General features: G+C 35.7%; 2 protein-coding genes across 2 annotated transcripts; one reads left to right on the forward strand and one right to left on the reverse strand.

The window, feature by feature from the left end:
• Positions 1–1,233: 1,233 nt before the first annotated feature.
• On the reverse strand, positions 1,234–1,954 carry LOC103967960 (indole-3-acetic acid-induced protein ARG7-like). Its single transcript, XM_009381293.3, has one exon. It carries the CDS (start codon positions 1,952–1,954, stop codon positions 1,502–1,504), a length of 453 nt encoding a protein of 150 aa, XP_009379568.2. The 3' UTR covers positions 1,234–1,501.
• Positions 1,955–16,144: 14,190 nt separating this feature from the next.
• Positions 16,145–20,002, forward strand: LOC103967959 (probable ribosome-binding factor A, chloroplastic). Its single transcript, XM_048591450.1, has 4 exons — positions 16,145–16,644; positions 17,917–18,090; positions 19,093–19,305; positions 19,736–20,002. Exons 1-3 carry the CDS (start codon positions 16,303–16,305, stop codon positions 19,237–19,239), a joined length of 663 nt encoding a protein of 220 aa, XP_048447407.1. The 5' UTR covers positions 16,145–16,302; the 3' UTR covers positions 19,240–19,305; positions 19,736–20,002.
• The last annotated feature ends 439 nt before the right edge of the window (positions 20,003–20,441 follow it).

The raw sequence follows: 20,441 nt of genomic DNA on the forward strand, positions 1-20,441 counted from the left end.
TGATCCTCATTCCAATTTTTCCATGACGCAATTGAGCAATGAGTACCTAACGAACGGCTAGATTTGAACACTGAGATTGCAAATTGCTTTTAATGCAATGTATGAAACAATAATTAAAGGGGCAGATCAGTAACACTATTTTTTTACATAAATATTGGCACAAATTTTTTGGGCTCACGTACTATATTTCAACAATCTGAATCGTTTATCTTTTAAAACGTCATTCATAGATCATTTTTACAAAAAAATTAGATAAATCCAAAACCGTTAGAACATTCATTTGTAGTGAAGAAAATAGACGAATATGTTTCTACAAAAAAATTCTAATTCCTTAATCCAACGGTTATATGAATTCAAATTTGGGGTGATTTTTAATAGACATGATCTTTAAGAGAATACCTAAAACATAGACGATTTCGATCGTTGGAATACATTATGAAGTAGTTCCTAAAAAAACATGTATCAAAAATTGTGTTAAAAAAACGAATATGTACCAATAATCAAATAGTTAAAAGAATGGGAACTATTATCTGCATTTCACAAATCTCATTCTACACTCTTTACAAGTATATTTTTCATTTTAATTATAAAAAGTTTGGAGTGCCAATAACAATTTCTAAAAGAATTATAATTTTAGTGAATTTTTGTAAAGATGATCTATTAATGAATAACATAAAAAACGAGCGACTCCTGATATTCAATTGTAAGCCTACAAAGGAAGTGATCATTTACCACAATGGTAGAGAAGAGTGTTGTTCTTAGATTATAGTGTGAGTTCGAATTCCGTTGACTCTCTAATCTAACATCTAATATAACAAATTTATCGGATAAAAAGCAAAAAAAATTGTAAGCCTACAAAGTGGATTAGCACCATTAGTTCGTTAACTAATTAGCACTTGAGCCATCAAAGGCAATTGTTTTTTAAATTAGTATAATTTTTTATACAACTATATATTTACACTTAATGTGAGAAAATAAAATAGTTTTGAACTCGCCATTTATTTATGACATTTGAACCTAAAATCTTTTACTTAAAAAATAAAGAGAAATGCTACTAATCGAAGTGCTAAGTAACAAAATAAAATATAAATATTAAAACTAGAGTAACACTAGGTAAAGTTAAGGATTACATGAATGAACCCAGAAAATTAACTACATCTTTACAGCATAAAAGTATGTTAAAGAGCATATAAATTAGAAACAACTAATAAGAAAAAAAAATGGAAAATAAGATACCTTTGAATTACAATTGTTATAGATTAGATATCAAACATTTTGTTGAATATTTATATCCTGAAATTCTACAATATTACACAAATAATTACTCCTAATTTTGGTCTTTACCAAAAATAATTAAAATAATAATTAGCTAACTTATAGTGGTAGTCACTAGTAGTCAGTAACTCGGAAACTCAGCTGAGTCGTCTCAACTCGACTCGCTCCACTCAAAAGCGCCCCACACCTATTAACATACAGATTCGATCATTCGACCAAAAGCAAATCAACATACAGATTTATCAGCCAACCCTCGAAGCAACGGCCGAGATTCGCTCAAATACTCGAGCTGATTCAGAGCATCAACGTGGCAGCGTCTCTGGAGATCCTCGATGCTCAAGAACTGGCCGGAGTTACCAGACTCAGACCGGGCCAGGACCCGAAGAACCTCTTCGAAAAACGACTCGTCGCACGGGATGGCCAAGGGGCCTTGGTTGGCGAAGCCGTACTCCTCTTCGGCCTGTACTAGAAGCTTCTGGAAGATGGGGTGGTTCAGGTACGTCGCGCGCACGACAAACCGCTTGCAGCTGCTGCCTACGCAGATCGCCACGTGTCCCGAGGGGACGTCGGACGGCGCAGGTGCGGCCGTGAGGCGCGCCTTCTTGTGCCAGCGCTGTAGCATTTGACGGATTCTGACAATGCGTCGGAGTTTGTTGCATTTGCTGACCGCCGGCGACATTTTCCCGGAAAGCGTGGAAAAGAGTGGGAAAGTGGGAGTAGTTAAGAAAGAGTGTTCCGGGGAGCGGTTTTGGGAATTTGCTGGTGGGAGGATTATATGGGACATGAAGAAGTGAAATGCCCCTGGGTTTGGAGATATTTACGAGATCGTGCTAGTTGTTTTGAGTTGTTGGCGAGGCCATGTGATGGGTAGAGAGGAATGTTGAGATGATAACATGGGTTTGGTGGACCGATGTTGTTTCTTGATGGATGCGCCATGCCCCCATTCAATTTGAGATTAGATAAATGCTTGATTGGCGCCTGACAACAAACAAACAATGGATACGCTTGATTGGGGGACACTTGCCTACCCGAGTACGGCGGTACATCATTTTCAACATAGACGTGTGTTATTATTAGTAAATGTCATGAAATATCAAATTATACTCTATGGTATTAATTACTTTGTTGGGTACCCTAATTTCATGTATAACAATAGAATAACATGACATTAACATTCAACGTAAATATTAAAATTTACATTTTATGGTTATATAATTATAATAATCAAGCTGTAGTTAATAATACATAACGACGTTGTTATCACTGTGGTAAGGTTGGTTTTTATGTTGTGAATGACCCATTACCCTATCAATGTTGGTTATTATACTTGAACTTGATTACATTACACTCAACGTTATAATGGTCACCTTATTACATTATACAGGTAGGCTATTATTAGGGATGTCATGAAATAATTACACATCATTGCCAGTTACTTACCTTCATGTCTAATAGTGTTACAACATTATATATATTCAACAACTGAATTATAAGAAAGGTACGGTTACACTATAGTCCTTAACATTTACAATTACACTATAGTCATTAACATTTACAGTTACACTATAGTCGTATTACACTCTAATTAAGGTTATATAATAATAATGATAAAGTTACAGTTAATAACAAATAATGATGTTGTTATTACTGTAACAAGGTTGGTATGTACCTTGTGACACCTTATTACACTGTCAAGATAAGTTATTATATGCCGACTTGATTGCATTACACTACCAATCATTTTTCTCTCTTAAACGGTACCGTAGGCTAACCCATAGAAAAATACAATATTTTATTGGGTATAGATTCAATGTGTTTAGTAAAGTTAAATACAATATTTTATTGGGTATAGATTCAAGTAACATGAAGCTGTCTGTGAACAATTCCAATTAAAATTGGACCAAAGAGAGTGATATTTTATGTTTGATACAATTCTATTCGCTTTCATTTAAATTGAAAATCGAATGCTTCATAAATGTACGTATATGGTTTATATAATTGTTAAGAATGATTCCAAATTGATAGGGGGATGGACCTTACATGTGCTTATAAGTAAGCTGAGATACTTCCCATATTGCCTATTGGTTTGATGGTGGAACCCCAACTTCCGTCATGGTACAAGAGCAGGTTGTCCCGCGTGTGAAAAAAAAGGGTCACACATGCTCCACACCACTCCGTTATGTTGTTCACATGTTAGGCTTGAAAATTCGTCACATATAACGAGACGTGTTGATAATGAATCACATATTTATGAGATGATGGACATTGCATGAGCTTATAAGTAAGTTGGACTATTTCCTATATTTCCAAATAGTTTTATGGCAGAATCCTAACTTTTTTCAATAATTTAATAAATAGAATTCTATCAATACATTTAAATTATTCATGGTTAGATAATTTCAAGTGCTGATAGGAATAAAGAAGTATAAAACAACTAAGTTAAATTTAATTGAATATTATTTCGTGGGAATCCTTACGAATTTCCTATATAGATAATTACTGAATCAAGATGGCTTTTTTGAGTAAAGCTTTTGTAGCAATAGTTTTTAAACTTTACCATGTGTTGTACTAATATTGGTCATTTTCATTAACATCATTTATTTTTCTGTTAAATATAGGAATATATTAGAAACTTCATCCCACGTTTTTAAAATTTTAAAAATGCGAAAATAAGAAAATAACAAAGAAAAAGAAATATAAAAATATCAAATTATTTTTCCGTGAGAGAAAATTGAATGCATAGAAATTTTCATTTCGGTAGTGAAATATGTGATTAGTTAGTTATCCAACCACAATTCAATCTCCTATTGACTTTGAAATTGCATCACATAGTATTAAAAGTTACTAAAGTCCAACCATTTTCATCCTTCATTTTGTTTTTGTAGTTCAAATTTATTTTGTTTTAAGTTTTAGTTATTAATTTATAAGCTTTTATTTGTTTTTAGCTTCTTCTATTGTTTTTGAGAAAATTGTAGCAATGGTCCCTCAACTTTAATCTAATTAGAGCAATAATATGATCCCTCAACTAAAAATCCATGACCATTGGTCCTTTAACTCATTATCAAAATGTATAGCTATGATCATTTTCGTCAACTCTGTTAAAACTTCTGTCAAAATAAGTCACGTGCCACGCACATAAGGTTAGAATTAAGGGACAAATATGGAAACTAAATGAAAAAAATGGTAGAAATGGTCCCTCAACTTTAACTCAATTAGAGCAAGGGTCCCTTAACTTTAACTCAATTATCAATGATTCTTCCAACACGACTCGTTTTGACAGAAGTTCTAACAGAGTTTATGAAAATGATCATAAATGCACATTTTGAGGAGTTATGGGACCATTGATCATGTATTTTTAGTTGAGGGATCATTACTCCAATTGGGTTAAAGTGAAAGACCACTGCTATAATTTCCTCATTGTTTTTTTTTTAAAGTTAAAGTTCCTGACATAGCTCTAGATTAAATGGAAAAACAGACAGAACTAGTGAAAATGACTAATGGTGCAACATTTTGTCAAATTTGATGACTAAAAAACTAATATGTAAGTTCAAAAACTAAAATTAAATAGGGATAAAATTCAAAAACCATTGCTACGATTAAGCCTTGAGTAATAATAATTCATTAATTAACATTCGAGGACCTTACATGAAATAGTCATGTAATTTGGAAAATAGTTTAAAAAAACCTTAAATAGATAAACCACGCGTGAGAATTCCTGATTAAGGAAAAAGAAACTCACATACTTATGAATTACAATAATTATCGTAAATACAAACCCTGAGTCATGGGCATCCAACCAAAATGAATGATCACGACCCCTAAGCACTGTTCTAAAAACTCTCGCCTAGCGCTAGCCGGCGCTAGGTAGTTGGCCACCACATTAATGAAACTCTAAGCGTTTGAAAAATAAGAAAAAATACCTAAACCTGCCTAGGTTCCCACCTAGCCTGCCTAGAACCCCTTAGGTCGCTATTCTCACTTAGACATAAATTAGATAACTTTCATTTTGCATTTTATTTTTTCAATAAATTGTATGAGACTTGCTGAATATTTAGACAAACACTCATTATATGCTTGTTCCCTATGTTTTCAATATGTTCTAGTACTTTATAATCTATACGTCATTCTATTTTGCAATTTATGCATCCTCATACAATTATGTGGGACCATGATTTTCTAGGGCAGGAGTAAGGCGGATTGGAATGCAGTTACATTAGAAGTCCAGTCATGGACTTAACATCTTCGAGTGGAGCTGGATTATCAGAGCAGTAGTGCATCCTTCATCCTGTTCCGAAGTAGTGGAGGAAGTCTGAGTGACTTCGGTGAGAATGACCATCATCCTCTATATGTCTTGAAGTTCCTACAATCTAGGAATTGGCGTGCACCGCAAGTAATCACACTACTAAAGATGATGCAATATCTACTACTAAATATCCTACAGGATTCTCCCCGCTTAGCACAAGGATTCTATCCTAGAAAGGTCGCTTTCCTGACTGGTATATATACACCAATCTAGGGTTCGTCTCTAGTAGCACAATCATCGCACTCTAATTCTCTTGCCGCTTGAGTCTTATACTTCCTTACTAATTTGACCGTCTGAAAGCCTTTGGTTGACACCCCCGATGATTGAAGGCTTGCTCATGGTTGCTTACTATTTTACAGGTTACTTGGATTTGTGCCCTCATCATCCACGACGTGCACGAATTGGGTTCCAACAAATTATGTACGTACTTTTATAAGTATAAAAGGACATCTATTTATACGTTATATAATAAATTTAATTAAAATTAAAAAAAAATTGCCTAGACGCTAAACTCTTGCCGGCCGCCTGACTAGCACCTAACACTTTTTAGAACCTTGTCCTATGACCATGTTGTGCAATACACTTATGAAAGACCACAACCAACCAATTGTTATGAGGTTTTCCCATTTATCTGTATTTTTCAACATAAAAGTTGTGGGTTATTTGCAAAATTGACGGTCAATGTGTTTTTCAAATATGTGCTTCAAATGACTTCTAAACTTTGTGAAGTAAAATGCAGTTAATCCAACTATATATTTACAAGATATAGCATGTTCTGCATCCGTCTTATGTTTACGGTAAAGTTTTAAGTTCAAATTTAATGAACAAGTGTTTGTCACAAGTTAAATAACAATAACAAAAAATGAAAGTGCATTCTGTTGTCAATCACAATGGTTTGTATTTTGTAATAACCGACTGCAATTTGTAAGCTTGACAATTTGTTTGTTTTGTATCCTCCTACCCATGTTTTTGTAATCATATATCCGATTATATATTCTCACTGTCGAGGTAATAGAAAACGTTTATGATATCATTAATGAAGTGCATTCTAATCATTTTCAAGTGAAAAATAAAATCCTTCTTGATAAATGTGCATACGATTTTATGCTGGGAAATACCATGTGCATCCAGTAAGCCTCATGAAATAAAACGACAAAATAATATGATAACATACCGATTAATTAATTGATCATAAGTTAAATTATTCAAGTTAGTTTTGGCAACTTATTTGGAGGAGCATGGCATCTTAACTTTTTGTTTTTTGGCTTATTATATTTGATAATGATTCGATTAGAAAGTTAACTGTTTGTGTTTGCAGTTAAATGGACCACACGGCATCAAAATTTTATGTGCACATACTTAAGTATAGCATAAGTAGGAATTAAGTTATAGCTAATATTCATTTCACCACACATTCATTTTTACAATATTCATATGTTCTTTCTCGTATACCCGCTCTTTGCACTTAAATTTATATTTTCTTTCTCGTCGATTAGCGTAATTTAGATTAATATCACCTAGTACAAAAGAATTGAAAAATTCAGGCTAACGATAATTTTACCTAATGATTTATTCATCTTTATTTTGTTAAAGGAAGTTCAGATTCAAATTTCATAGAAGACAATATTGTTGTGTTTTAAAATACAATATTTTTACACCAAAGTGGAAGGAAATAACTTGGTATTGAACTTGCTATCCACGAAATTCAAACTTATGACCTCTCATTTATAAGTGAAGACACTTTTAAGGGAAAATGATTACCACTAAACCGTAATACTATGTGACTATTGAAAAGCAAAGAAAAACTAAAAAAACAAAATGAAAAAATGATTTGATGCCTCACACCTAATAAACAACAGATTGAGACATTATGTGGCTCTAAGTAACACTAAATGAGTGCTTGAACTTTAGTCACTAGAAACTTTGGAAATGCTTAATTTTACTGGTGTGGCTTAGTGCTTAAGTCTACAAATATATTAATAAAGCATAAAATGGACAAATATATATTTTTTTTTGTAGCGCTTTTTGTTTTTTCCTAACCCCATGATCTCTTGTCGACCAGTATCTTTTTAACACAGTAATATTGATTAAAATAGTAAATCACTGAAGATTTAGGGAATATATGATGGGATGGGACCAATTTGCGGGGTGATTAGCTGGGCTACTATGGAGTCAAAGGATGTTTATGAAAGTCCAACTTCCATCATTATGTAATAAAAATTAAAAAAATTAAAATTACAATGGAAATTGCTATTCAAACCTCAAACTTTCGTCTCAGCCTAAAAAAACATATTAAAAGTTATTTATGTGGAGAGTTATCATATACAGGTACATTGCTACTGTAGCGCCTCGTTTGACACAATGATATGGAAAGAGAAATTTGCACAAATTGTAGTTGATTAGCACTAAATTTTACAATAACAATGTACCTGTATCATATATGTCTTTTCCGACACAAATAAAACCTCAACGTGTTTTATGTTGCAAGTGAACCGGAAAGTGCATCACCGACACGAGTCCAGGCCCGGCTGACGTAGGCTTCGGCCCATCCGAGATTTTTTAACCTACAGCCAACACATACCTACAATAGCTCATCTAGACCACCCCAGTTATCCAACTGTCCTAATCCATACCCTTCAGCCCAAAATATAATCTTTTACATTCCTTAGGAGGCGTTTGTTGCACCGGACTATCTCGGACTGGACTAACTTTAGAGACTAAACTGGACTGGCTTAGACAAGACTAAACTGGACTGATTTAGTGAAGCGTTTGGTGCATTGTCGGACTAAGAAGTAGGATTCTAATATTATATTATTTAATCTATATCTATAATATTTTATTATTTACTTAATATATATTTATTAATATTCTATTATTAATTTATCTTTTTCTTATTTTCTAGAATCATTCTTTCTAGCTGACCTCTCTTTTTGTTTTCCCCTGCTGTCTCTCTCCCTTTGCGACTCGCTCTTGTTACTTTCTCAGTTTCCTCCCTCGTCGTCTCAGTCCTCAGCAAGCCAAGCAATCACAAACAGAGCACCACTCACTTTTTCTGGGTCACTTTTCTCAGGTAATGTTCTTCCTAAATTTTCTTTGCTCCTTTTCTCCCCTTGTTGCACAGACTACTCGAATTAAAATCACAAAAAATGGAGACTTTCCTTCCACCAAAAAACCCCAACCCCTCCCTCTCAAGCTTAGCATCGCCAATTCAATGGGAGCCATGGTGAGTTTTCCTGTTCAGCTCATTCTCTCTCTTCCCTTAGTTTTTCTTTTCAAATCCCTCTCTCTCTTCCCTTTGCCTCTTTTCCCATCCAACTTCACTTGTTCTTCCATGGGTAGGGATTGAAGTTGTAGACGTCATGGGTGAGTAGGGCTGGGTATGGGCGTAGGTAGGGATTAGAGTTACAGACGACAAGGGGTGGGTGGAGGAAGACGAGATGGATGAACCCAACATTCGAAAATCGAGGTCAAGATCGATGCTGTCAAAAATTGAAGACAAAGATGGATGAACCAGTCGTCGAAATCGAGGTCAAGGTCTATGCCGTAAAAAATTGGAGACTGAGATGGATGAACCCAGCCGTAAAAAATTTTCTATCTTCCAAGTTCCAGCTTTCATTGAAGCCCAAGCCGTAGAAAATCAAGGTCGATGAACCCAGGGCAGTGAAGCAGACGAAGGCGATAAAGGATCTAGCAAGAGTGGACGAAGGCAAGAGAGGATGATGGAAGGTCTTAGCTAAACCTGTGGGTGTTGGGGTCTCTTACTAAGACCGGCTAGTGAAGCCGTTTATGAAAGCGAGTCCCACCTAGTGCCATTAATGTTAGTCCCGCAAGCCACCAAACATAAGACTACAATCTAATCCAATCCAATGAAGGCTAAGAAGGGTAAACACACGCCCCCTTAAACTCCTATGCTTGTCTGCCACGCGTAATTCGCTGGACTTCTTGTTGCACGTGTAAGGTCATCTCTAACTGAAAGGTTAATATAGTTTTGTTTAGAATTATAGTCCTGTAAAAAGTCATTTTTAAATAAATAGTGTCGTGCTATATTCATATATCATCTCCAATCGAATGAGCTAAACATGGCTCCTTCAATAATTTATTAGTTTTAAATTAATATTTTAAATTTATTGCTTAATTTAATTAACCTCCCCGTTGAATGTTTTTAAATTAAGTCGTTAAATTTGAATCATTTATTTAACTAAGGAGTTGGACCCCAAAAAATGGGTTAAGACTTTAGAGGGAGGCTACATTTGGCCAGCCTGATACCTTTTTAACCAAATAATGGTCCAATAGGCTACATAGAATTATAGCCCAATCATCGGTTGGGGATAAATTTTTAGGCAAATGATGCCATTCTTTTGGTTTTTAGACTTTAGCCATCTCCCTTGGAGATGGCATAAGTTCCTTTTCTTTTTCTGCTATTTTTCTTCTTCATTTGTTCTTTCCTACTTCCCTATTTTCTTTCTTCTTCTGGTCCAACTCTCTTCGACATTTCTAATTTTTCTCCTCATCTTCCTCTACCATTTCCTAGTCTTTTTTAGATCAGACTATTTCTTACTATAATTTTCTAGTTTTTTTAGACCAGACAATTTTTTACATGATCCATTAATATCATACGAAAATGACATGAAAATAGTGGATTTCAGGTCAACACGATAACTAATCGAGTCACCCGTTAATAATGAGCTCTTAACGAGTTTACGCATAGGTAACCATAAAGAAAAAAGTTAGTTTGATAGTTTTAAACTACTAAAAACCTATCTAGTTACTACAATGGCCATAGTATTTAATCTCTCATAAGTGAGATTAAAAATTTTCAAGGCACATTAAAAATACAAAGCAATTTAAAAATACCAAAGCACATTAAAAAAATCATATTAATTTATTTACAAGTGTGAAAAATGTGAAAAAATATGCAAACGTTCGTGATCACATCCTTTGCGCTTTGAGGATGGCTATATAGTTGTTTGAATTTTTAAACCCCTACAAACCCTCATGAGTAGTGTTTTTAGGGAGTTCAAAAAAATAAAAATTCATAATAATGAATTTAACAACCCGTCCTTAAAAATGATGATTTTATAATTTTAATACGCGATTTTACGAAAATACCCTTTGAGGCGAGGATGTTTGACTTCCGTTGACCGTTCGAAGTCACAATTAATGTTTCTGATTAGATTTTGAAGTTAGGAATGCATAGACGAAATCCGTTTGCAAGTCTGGATTATAATGATATAATTACGGACATTAGAAATTGTTTCACTAAACTTTAGATTTAAAGCAAAATTAAATTCCACCATGTGCGAGGTGTAGCCAATTAGAAAATTAGGGAAGAAGGATTGGGCCAATCAGACAAAAGGGGAAATGACCAATTAGAGGAAAAGGTGGACAACCAATCAAGAGAGGGGATCTCCCTCTCCCGTCAGCCACACCCACGCCCACGACCAAAATCGGTTTCGACCCGGTTCTAATTCCGGGTAATTTCCACCAAGTAATCCGACGAAATTCACCCATTCTCCATCTGGAAATCATTCCTTGGGCCCCCTTCTTCCATTTTCACCCAAGATTAGGAGGAATTTGGTGGAAACTTGTTCTAAAAATCGGCGGTGGGTGCCGTGAGACATTGCTTCGGATTCACTAATTGTGAATCAATCTCCTTCAATTACCACTACCAAAACACTTCCCTAGAACCCAGGAACAAAGCCCAAACAGTGGTGGAGGCGTCGAAGCAAGTTTGGAGGTCGAATCGAACACACCCAAGTATAGGGTTTCCGACGGGTTTTAAAAAAATTGAAGCTCTTCCCGGCCTAATTGGCCTTGGTCACAGGTATGAAAGTTACTTTACTCATTAAGATCTTCATTCTTATAAATTTTGGTAATTTTTGGAAATAGTTGGATTTTCCAGCAAGTCGAGGCGGTTAACCACCACCCGCGGCGGCGCATGGCCAGGGGGCCGCCGATGTTATTGTTAGACTAAATTAGATGTCTTGAGTTCAGTTTTGGTGATTGTATAACGTAGTTTGATCGTTTTACGATAGTTAATAGGTATTCATACAAATCGATGATCCGACCGTTGGATCGTCACCAAACTTTGTTACATTATAGTACATAATATTTGAGGACCATACAAACTTACGGATCAGGAATCCGATGGATCCTCCCAATTTGGATTTTTAATTTTATAAAATAAATGTTAACCACCACTTGGTTTTGGGCAATTGGCGGAGATCGGACCGTTGGATCGTAATGAAATTTTAGTACGTTATTCTAGAAGCAAAATGTGGATCTTTGGAAGTTGTGGATTTGGAAATATGATATGCGGATCTTTCGGATCAAGTTATATAGGGTTGTAGACCATACCGTTGATCAAAGTGGTCAATGGGTCTCAAACTATTTTAGAATGCCCTTGAGGATGTGTTTTGTAAGAATTACGTATTCTATTGATAAGAATTTTGAGATGTGATTCGATAAATGGTCATAGGCGCCAATCATTTGGGACACCTTGATGTACGTGCTAGAGAATCATAGCGTGGACTCCAGGTGAATGGGTTTTTGGTTTTCTAAACAAGTATATATGCTTTATGTTTTAGAATATGCATCTAGTGATTACTTATGTTATTGTTGATATTGTGAACTACAAATGGCTTGATCCCTATTTAAGGGGTACGTAAGCAGTCTAATGAGATGTTAGATGCAGCCATACAATAAATGAGACTAAATAATTGAGACAATAGCCTTGTGTGGGGAATTGAGCAATGTAAAGAAGATTGATGGAAAATGTAAGATTTAACCTTATGTTTTGGTGATTAAATGTGGGTTATAAATTAATGTGTGAAGAATCGTAACATTGAAGTGAAAAATGGTTAGTAATGATAATTAATTAAACTAGCGTTTAGTTGGGTTATTCACTGATAATTAATTCTGAAGTTAAAATAGTTTGGGAGTAGGGCATTATTGATTGTACATTTTTACGCCATATTATTTATTTTGGGAATATTATGAAATGTTTGAGTTTAGATTGCATCATGGCATATTCATATGTATATTACATGAACCTAATTATTATGAATGTTTTGAAGTGCTAAATGACGCCGCGGATGCCAGGTAAGCTTCAAGTGTGTATATGTTGATGATAGTGATGGTAGTAAGTAAGATTGTGTTGAGATATATTAGAGCTCATAAACCTGCACCCTGGTGTTAGTGCTCCCGCCCCAGGCTAGGGCACAGCCTTCACATGATCGTTCACCTCCCGCATCGCACACTCACCTTGGATCTAAGTTTGGTGCCAGCCTATCGTACACACCACATTAGGTGGTTTCGACTCGCAGGTGACCCGCGATTCATCGCACAACCTTCACGTGATCGTAGCACTTGAGCGTACTTATTTACACCCAGCCTGTCGTACAGACCACTTTAGGTGGTTCCGACTTGTGTGCAGGTATATTTGTTGAGATATGGATTCAGCCGTACAGGTCATGTTAGGTGACTTCGGCTGTATAGATTAACTCTGAATTAAGTCGTACAGGTCACTATAGGTGACTCCGACTTATATGCTAGCAATGATTGATGAGATATGAATTATGTCGTATAGGTCACTATAGGTGACTTCGACTTATATGCCAGCAATGATTGATGAGATATGTGATGAAATATGGATAAGTCGTACAAGTCACTATAGATGACTCCAACTTATATGCTAGCATTGATTGATGAGATATTGATTGAGCTGTACATGCCACGTGAGGTGACTCCGGCTAACATGTTGATGAAATATATATGTTTATTGAGATGTATGGCATGATATTCATGTGGACTTTGTTATACTGTGTATGGGATTGAGATAGATATGTGTTCTATTTTCTGGGAAATATACATGTGTTACAGTGAGGGGCCATTGCCTTTGGTAATTGAAATTGGTTTGAAAAGTTTTGTTTCACTCACTCACATTTTTCTATTTTTGTACCCCTCCAGGTTCTAGCAGCAGAGTTCCGTATCGACGAGGATTCGTGGCACTTTTCAGTACAGATGTCTTCTTATGATGGTATAATAATTATCTTACCTTACTGTACTATACTACTATACTTATGCTCTATATCACGCGTGAAATGGGTCCAGACCCGCTTACTGTGCACTCGTGTACTTAACCACTTTTAGATTTTAATTTATTCACATTTTATACATTATCGCACTTATGGTTTCGTCACCTTCTAAGTGTCGGCCAACACGGCTCGATTCGGGGTCCTAGTGGACATTCCGGATCAGGATGTGTCAATGAATGTATAAATTAAAAAATATGAAAGGATATAAAAACGCTCGTGATTGATTCTCTACGTTTAGACAATGGTTACATTGTCTTTTGGATTTTTAAAACCCTTCAAACCCTCATGAATAATTTTTTTGTTTAGGTGCAAAATTAATAAAAGTTCATAATAATTAATGTAGAAGTGTGAAAAATGTAAAAAAAAAAAAAAAAATATATATATATATATAATCGCTCGTAGTGGCAAACTTCGCAACTTTTGTTCAAGGTTCAACTTCGAAATCTATAATCATAAACCCTTATTTATATTTAACCGTCGATTGTCGATTATGTTTTATTATTCTCACCGAATTTTATTTTTAAAAAATATAATCTTTTAATGAATTGATGTGATATAAACTAACACACAAATTGAACCCTCTTTTTGATAGTTGTAGTATGTGAAAGTAGGGATCGTTCTAGGCCAGGGATTAGAAGGGATGCTAATCTACACAAATTAAACTCTAAATCCCTAAACCAGACTAAAAAACAGAAAACTAAACTTAAACTAACTCAAAACAAACTAACCTGACTCAAATAACACAAAACTAAGTAAAATTGACTCAAAACAGGAACTAGAAAGAAGTTTGGACGAAAATTAAACTAAAAAGACTCAGAATACTAAATGGGGGTTGTTTTGATGAATTTTAACTAAAACTAAGTAGGTTGCAGAAACAAACTAAAGGTTGCACGAAATTGGGTGAATTAAAGGGTGAAAGGCTAGCAAGGCTAGCTAGAGGGTCATTCTCCACACATGACACATATGCATACAAATCGATTTCCAGTTATTATTCCTATAACTGTGAATAACAATGCCCCAAATTAATTATGAATTGCACAAATTAACTCTCAGATTTTCCTAATTTCATTGAATTGGACTCAGCGATGCAATCAAATTATTCTTATCAAGGTCCCTATATGAACAACATGATAGAGATACATATCAAAGATCATTAAGTTCTATGAAAATCATAAGCATTGACAAGACATTCGTAACTATGAACTGCATGATACTCTTGCCATGGATTTACTTAACACAATCATGACTAGTGATTTCCACTACTTATAAATATAAGTTCATAACTATTAGGTGAAATTCCCTTATATTTTAGCATTAGATTCATGCATGCAAACTAAGTGTGCACCCTTAATCAACATACAAGAATAAGTTATCAATCAAACAGATAAGTAAATCGCATTCATGTTTTATGAAACAATAACTAGAGGAAATCAATTCATATCACATATATGTTTATGGCTTTGAATTCACCTCTAACTAAAACGAAATTAGTTCCACATGTTTGCAATTAAACAAAACCAATCTAATTCAAACATTGAACTAAAACTAAGGATAGAATAAACTCAGAAACGCTCCAGCAATCCAATGGCCTTGGATGGCAGGTCACGACACAAAACTCCTTCTCTCCTTCCTTCCTTGCAAAGCTGCGGCACAGAGTTATTTTTCTGATTTTCTCTCTAAAGCTCTCTTGTGTGTGGTATAAAATGTGTATATATAGGGTTAGGGTTCACGACACCAATCCTTGGAGGACAAGGATAGGGCGCGACAAAGTTGTAGGGGGAAAAGGTTAGGGTGGTGCGGCACCAATCTAGGGCTTCTAGAAAGGGGTATTGTGACAGGTTTCTAGAAGGACAAGGGATAAGATATGCGGCACAAATCTAGGGTAGGGGATAGGGCTTCTAGAACGAGATATTTAGGTGATTTAATGTGAAATTGATTCCCCCTTGCAGCTGGAATTAAGGTAGGATAAGATTAGGATAGGATAAGATAAGGTTAATTTGGATAAAGTTTGGATAATGTTCCTTCCTTTTAGCTGATTCCTTATCTTCAATGTCTTGAATTAATTCTTCTAGATGTTAAGCATACTCCTAGCCTTTTTTGATCTTCAAAAACATCCTTCCAACTTGCTCACACATGTGCTATTTATTCCAAGCCCAAAAATGCTCTAAAATGTTCCAAATTGCCTTTTTTGCCATTTAGACCTACAAACACATGAAAATAGCTTAAAACATTCTAATAAATATAAACTAAGTAAATGCAAAGAAATAGGCTAATAAAATCGCATAAATATGCTCCTATCACGAATGTAAAAAAAATAACAATTCAGATGGTTAACATCAAGTTCCGATGTTCACCATTAAAACAATAGATTTTGTCCGGCAAATTTTCTGAGCTAAAAAATTTAACTTTTAGCTCAATCATTGGAGATGGTCTGAGAGGAAAAAAAAAAAAAACAAAAAAAAAAACAAAACAATATCCTCCTCTTGTTCTTGCCTCCTGCAACTTTTGCATTCCCTCGCTCTCGACTCAAAGCAAATTCTTGAAAGTAAGAATTCAGGACACAAACAACAAAATAAAATCAAAGAGGAGAAGAGAAGAGCGAGCTGGGATAGAATACAGCAATCAGCAATGCCAAACTTGGTCCTCCACCACCCACCATTCACCCCCTTCTTTTCCCACCTCCCATCATCATCATCAAGCTTTCCAATTCGGACCCAGAAATCAACGGCCTCCTTTCCCCCAATAGATCATGCGGTTCTGCTCCGTTGGCGGCCCAACACCATCAGGTGCATGGCGAACCCGCGCAGAGTGGCAATGGTGGCTAAGCAGATAAGGAGGGAGCTTTCTGACATGCTCTTAACTGATAAGGTCTTGCAGTACGCTATTCTTCCTGAGGTTTCTTTGGGTGCTGACCGTTACCTCTCTTCGCTAACCACCATAAGCGATGTTGAAGTCTCCACCGACTTGCAGGTACATAGTTACTTGCACATGTACACTTCTTTGTTGTTTTGATTCTGAAATTTGGCCGTCTTAGGTTGAAATTGTATAGCTTTTCATCGCTGTGATGGTCTTTTAGGAAAATGGTGAGGCATCGGAGACGATTCGGGTTGTTTAAGGCTGTCTTAGATTGAAATTGTATACCTTTAATTTGTGTGATGGTGTTTTATGGAACGGGAAACAATTTTAGTAGCTTTAAGTTTGTGCTTAAGTGTTTTCGTGCTGTTTTTGTTCTTCCTTTGAAATGGCAATAGATGCCCCTATATTGCGTTATATAGAATTGCTTTTATTTTTCGCTTTCATGTTCATATGGAAAGTTACAAGCCCCGGGTTTTGTACCCGTTTCTGTTGAACTGATTAGGGTAAGTTAGGAAGATAGCATTGGAGGGAAGAACATGTTCCAAACTTTACATTGCTGCCAAGCTCCTGAAATGTGGTTACTTTCATGTTGTTCTTGATAGTTACAAGCCCCCCGATTTGCGCCCGTTTGTCTCCAACGCATTCCAAATACCTTTTAATGCCATGTTATATCATTTTTCAGTTATGTTCTAAGTTGTATTATCAATTTCTTTGACATTGTGCAATTAAAAAGTTCTCACCTTATAGTGGTTGTGTTTCTAACTGTTGCGTAAGTTCCAGCTTATTCTCTTTCAAATGTGGAATATTTGTAGCACAAGGCTACAAGCTCCTGAAACTGTCAAGATAAACTCCCTTGTGTGGACCTCAGTTAGTAACATCCTTTTATTTCCTTAGTACTTCTTGGTTCTCTTTTTTCCCACGTGATTCCCTCGATTATCGACTTGGCAAGCTCCTGTAGTAGCTTATGTACATTGTAATCACACTTATATGTGACATTATATATAACAAACTTCCGCTTTGCTATTTTATCTTTCTTTAGGCCTTGGCTAAAATAGTTATGAGGTGGGAAAGTTGTTTGATACGTCTAAGGTTCAAAACTTTTGTATACTTTAAAAGGATGCCCGACTTTGGTCGTATACCTTCATTGTTCAAGTACTTGCTATCTTGTTTGACCTTTCCTTCTTAGGGAGAATTCTGTAGCATGTTAACAGTTCCTGTTGATTTCCCATTTTAATGATACTAAGGAAACCTTCTTTACCAATATTTTTGGTCGTTTCAAATAGTACCTATCTTCAATGCTTCAGCAAAGATGGTAATCTTCATCATGTGACGAAAATCTATGGTTTTGGAGTTCTAGTTAACTATAGTTTGTTTATTTCACTACAGGTGGTTAAAGTCTATGTTTCTATTTTTGGCGATGAAAGAGGGAAAGAGGTTGCCCTTGCTGGGCTAAAGTCAAAAGCCAAATATGTCCGAGGTCAATTAGGAAGGCGTATGAAGCTGCGGTTAACTCCTGAGATACGCTTCATAGAAGATGAGTCTCTAGAGAGAGGAAGCAGGGTAAGATTAATACTATACTATTTTCATTGGATATGATTATCTACATATCTATAACCAAGGAAAGCAACACAATTGGCTCCTCTTGCATTAATTGAGGTTCTTATATATGTTGGTCAAAAGTATAGCCAAGTCTGATTGCACATACAGGTTGACTAGGCTTGTTAATCATGGTATTCTGCTTTGGAATTGAAGCAGGAGTATTTCGTGACATAATCTGTGGATGCCAGTTGAACTGAATATGAAGTTACCAGACTTTGGTTGAGCATAATGGATTAAGGCCAAATATTGACCAACCCATTTAGAATGATTATGGCCAGTTTGTGTTTCTGGTTGATCCACATAACTGACAATTGATCCCACACAATAATCGATAAATTCGAACTGGTCGTGTCATCCCTTATGATGCAATCTGTTTACCATAATGAATTTTAAGTCCCACACAATATGAATGAAAGTCAGTAATACACTAGTTTGATGTTACATCATCCATGTTTTTGTCTATATTGTTGTTTGTGATATAGTAAACTGAACTAATCTATGTCGATTAGGATTATTCTATTTTCTGGATCAATTTCAGGTTATATGGTTATATGTGCTGTTTGAACCTATCATGAACTTTTCTCTTAGCAGGTTATGTGGATTGTGTCATGTAAAACGAGCACCTGTGAAAGAGTATTAATAATACTCTTGTCAAAACTAGGGAAAGTAAAATATGCAGCACTGTACTAGTTGTCTCATAAATAATCAACTTGTATGGTTTCTTTGAGTGATTAGCAAATTAAAAATCAGAAGAAAAAAGGTTGAGTTCCCTCTAGGTTGCTTATGCATCCATGAATTGCAAAAGTTTTGTCACGCAAGATAATCTATTTGGACAACTGCCAACGACTGGGTTCGGTTTTCTGTTTATTTGGTTATCTAGGCTGGACTTGTGTGCTCGTAAAATTGCTTTTAAGGGGGTGTCAATATATGCTAATACAATACGTGAATGGTGAACCATTTCAGGTGATTGCTATATTAGATAAGATAAAGAATGAAAAGAAAGATTCAGAAATTCAAGATGACGAACAATTGGAACCATCGGAGGCACCTGAGGATGACGGAGATTGGGAGGGTGATGACCCTGATGAAGACATTATATACATAAAGTAGTTACTCCCCCTAGTTTCTGAGCATAATGCTATCTTGGATTGAGGCATGGCTTTTGCTTTTCCACAGGTTTGTTTCATTTTCTTGAATTTCTTAGTTGCAGTGGGTTATATGGATTATAATCAGAGTTAACACTGCCTTGTATTGATGTAGAATTTACAGAAATTTACGTTTTAATTGTTTCTTTTCAAGTCACTGAAGTCGGCGGCAGACATAATTTAAATGAAGCCGATGACCTGCAATTTAGTTTGGTAATGCTTGGTCTATTTAGGTCCAATCATTGCGTGGTTGTTGGGATCTACTTTAGGAAAGATTAGTAATGGTGCAATATTGATCTCTGAACATGTTTTCAGGGGGTTTGATCTCTGAACACCTCCCTCCGGAGGGGTTTGTTTGGGGGTTGGGACTGCTTGTAATGGTGCAATATTACACACGTTTCATTTACTTTATTACGCTCGAAATAAGTGTTATAGTATATTGTTTATCTTGTGTGATGCAGGCGAGCGCCATAAGTCACAAGGCTAACCTAGACAGAAAAACTCTTCACAGCTGGAGCCCCATCATCTGAATCACGAGCTTCGACCATGTCATGCCTTGTAAAATTACCTATAATATTTTTGTTCGTTTCTACAGGAATGCTTGTGATTTGCTTTTTGTTTTGGTTATCTGAATCCAGAAGCAGAAATTGTGGTATTTATAGTGCTAGATAGTTCACGAAATTGACGATCCACATGATGCGAATGGATATTCAACTGTTTCTGTTCCACTAGGGTCGCTTGCTTTCCGATACCACCTACTAGTTACTTACTGATGGACACAACTGAAAATTTAGCATTAGCATATCAACGAGCCTTGGACTCCGTTCACCCCCATGTCGGGAATTAATGTTGTATGATTGGCAAAAGCAGGAGTCTGTGAGTAGAGGTAACGATGAAAAAGAATAAATTTTTTTCTAGTGGTGCAAAAACAAATCTAGCCCTTTGGCGATGATGGTCACACCACCACGTCTCGTGATGACAAGATGTTCCAAATTTGCACAAATTTAAACGCATTTGCAATCGTTAACGTAAATTCTGAACTCGGTGCGTTATAATTTGAGTGGATGCGTAGCACGACATCAAGGGGTATGCCCTATAAATGTGTCTCCACCATCTTATAAATTGATGATGTTAAAGAGTTTCAACTTGTTCAAGTTTGGTTTAGGT

The sequence above is a fragment of a genome, unplaced genomic scaffold (assembly GCF_019419815.1).
Source record: "Pyrus x bretschneideri cultivar Hongxiangsu unplaced genomic scaffold, Pyrus_bretschneideri_v1 Contig330, whole genome shotgun sequence".
Lineage (NCBI taxonomy): Eukaryota > Viridiplantae > Streptophyta > Magnoliopsida > Rosales > Rosaceae > Pyrus > Pyrus x bretschneideri.

Coding starts and splice junctions, on each gene's coding strand:
- LOC103967960 (XM_009381293.3), bottom strand. CDS start 1,954: ATGTCGCCGGCGGTCAGCAAATGCAACAAACTCCGACGCATTGTCAGA.
- LOC103967959 (XM_048591450.1), top strand. CDS start 16,303: ATGCCAAACTTGGTCCTCCACCACCCACCATTCACCCCCTTCTTTTCC. Junction 16,645..17,916: donor AAGTCTCCACCGACTTGCAG/GTACATAGTTAC, acceptor ATTTCACTACAG/GTGGTTAAAGTCTATGTTTC. Junction 18,091..19,092: donor CTCTAGAGAGAGGAAGCAGG/GTAAGATTAATA, acceptor GAACCATTTCAG/GTGATTGCTATATTAGATAA.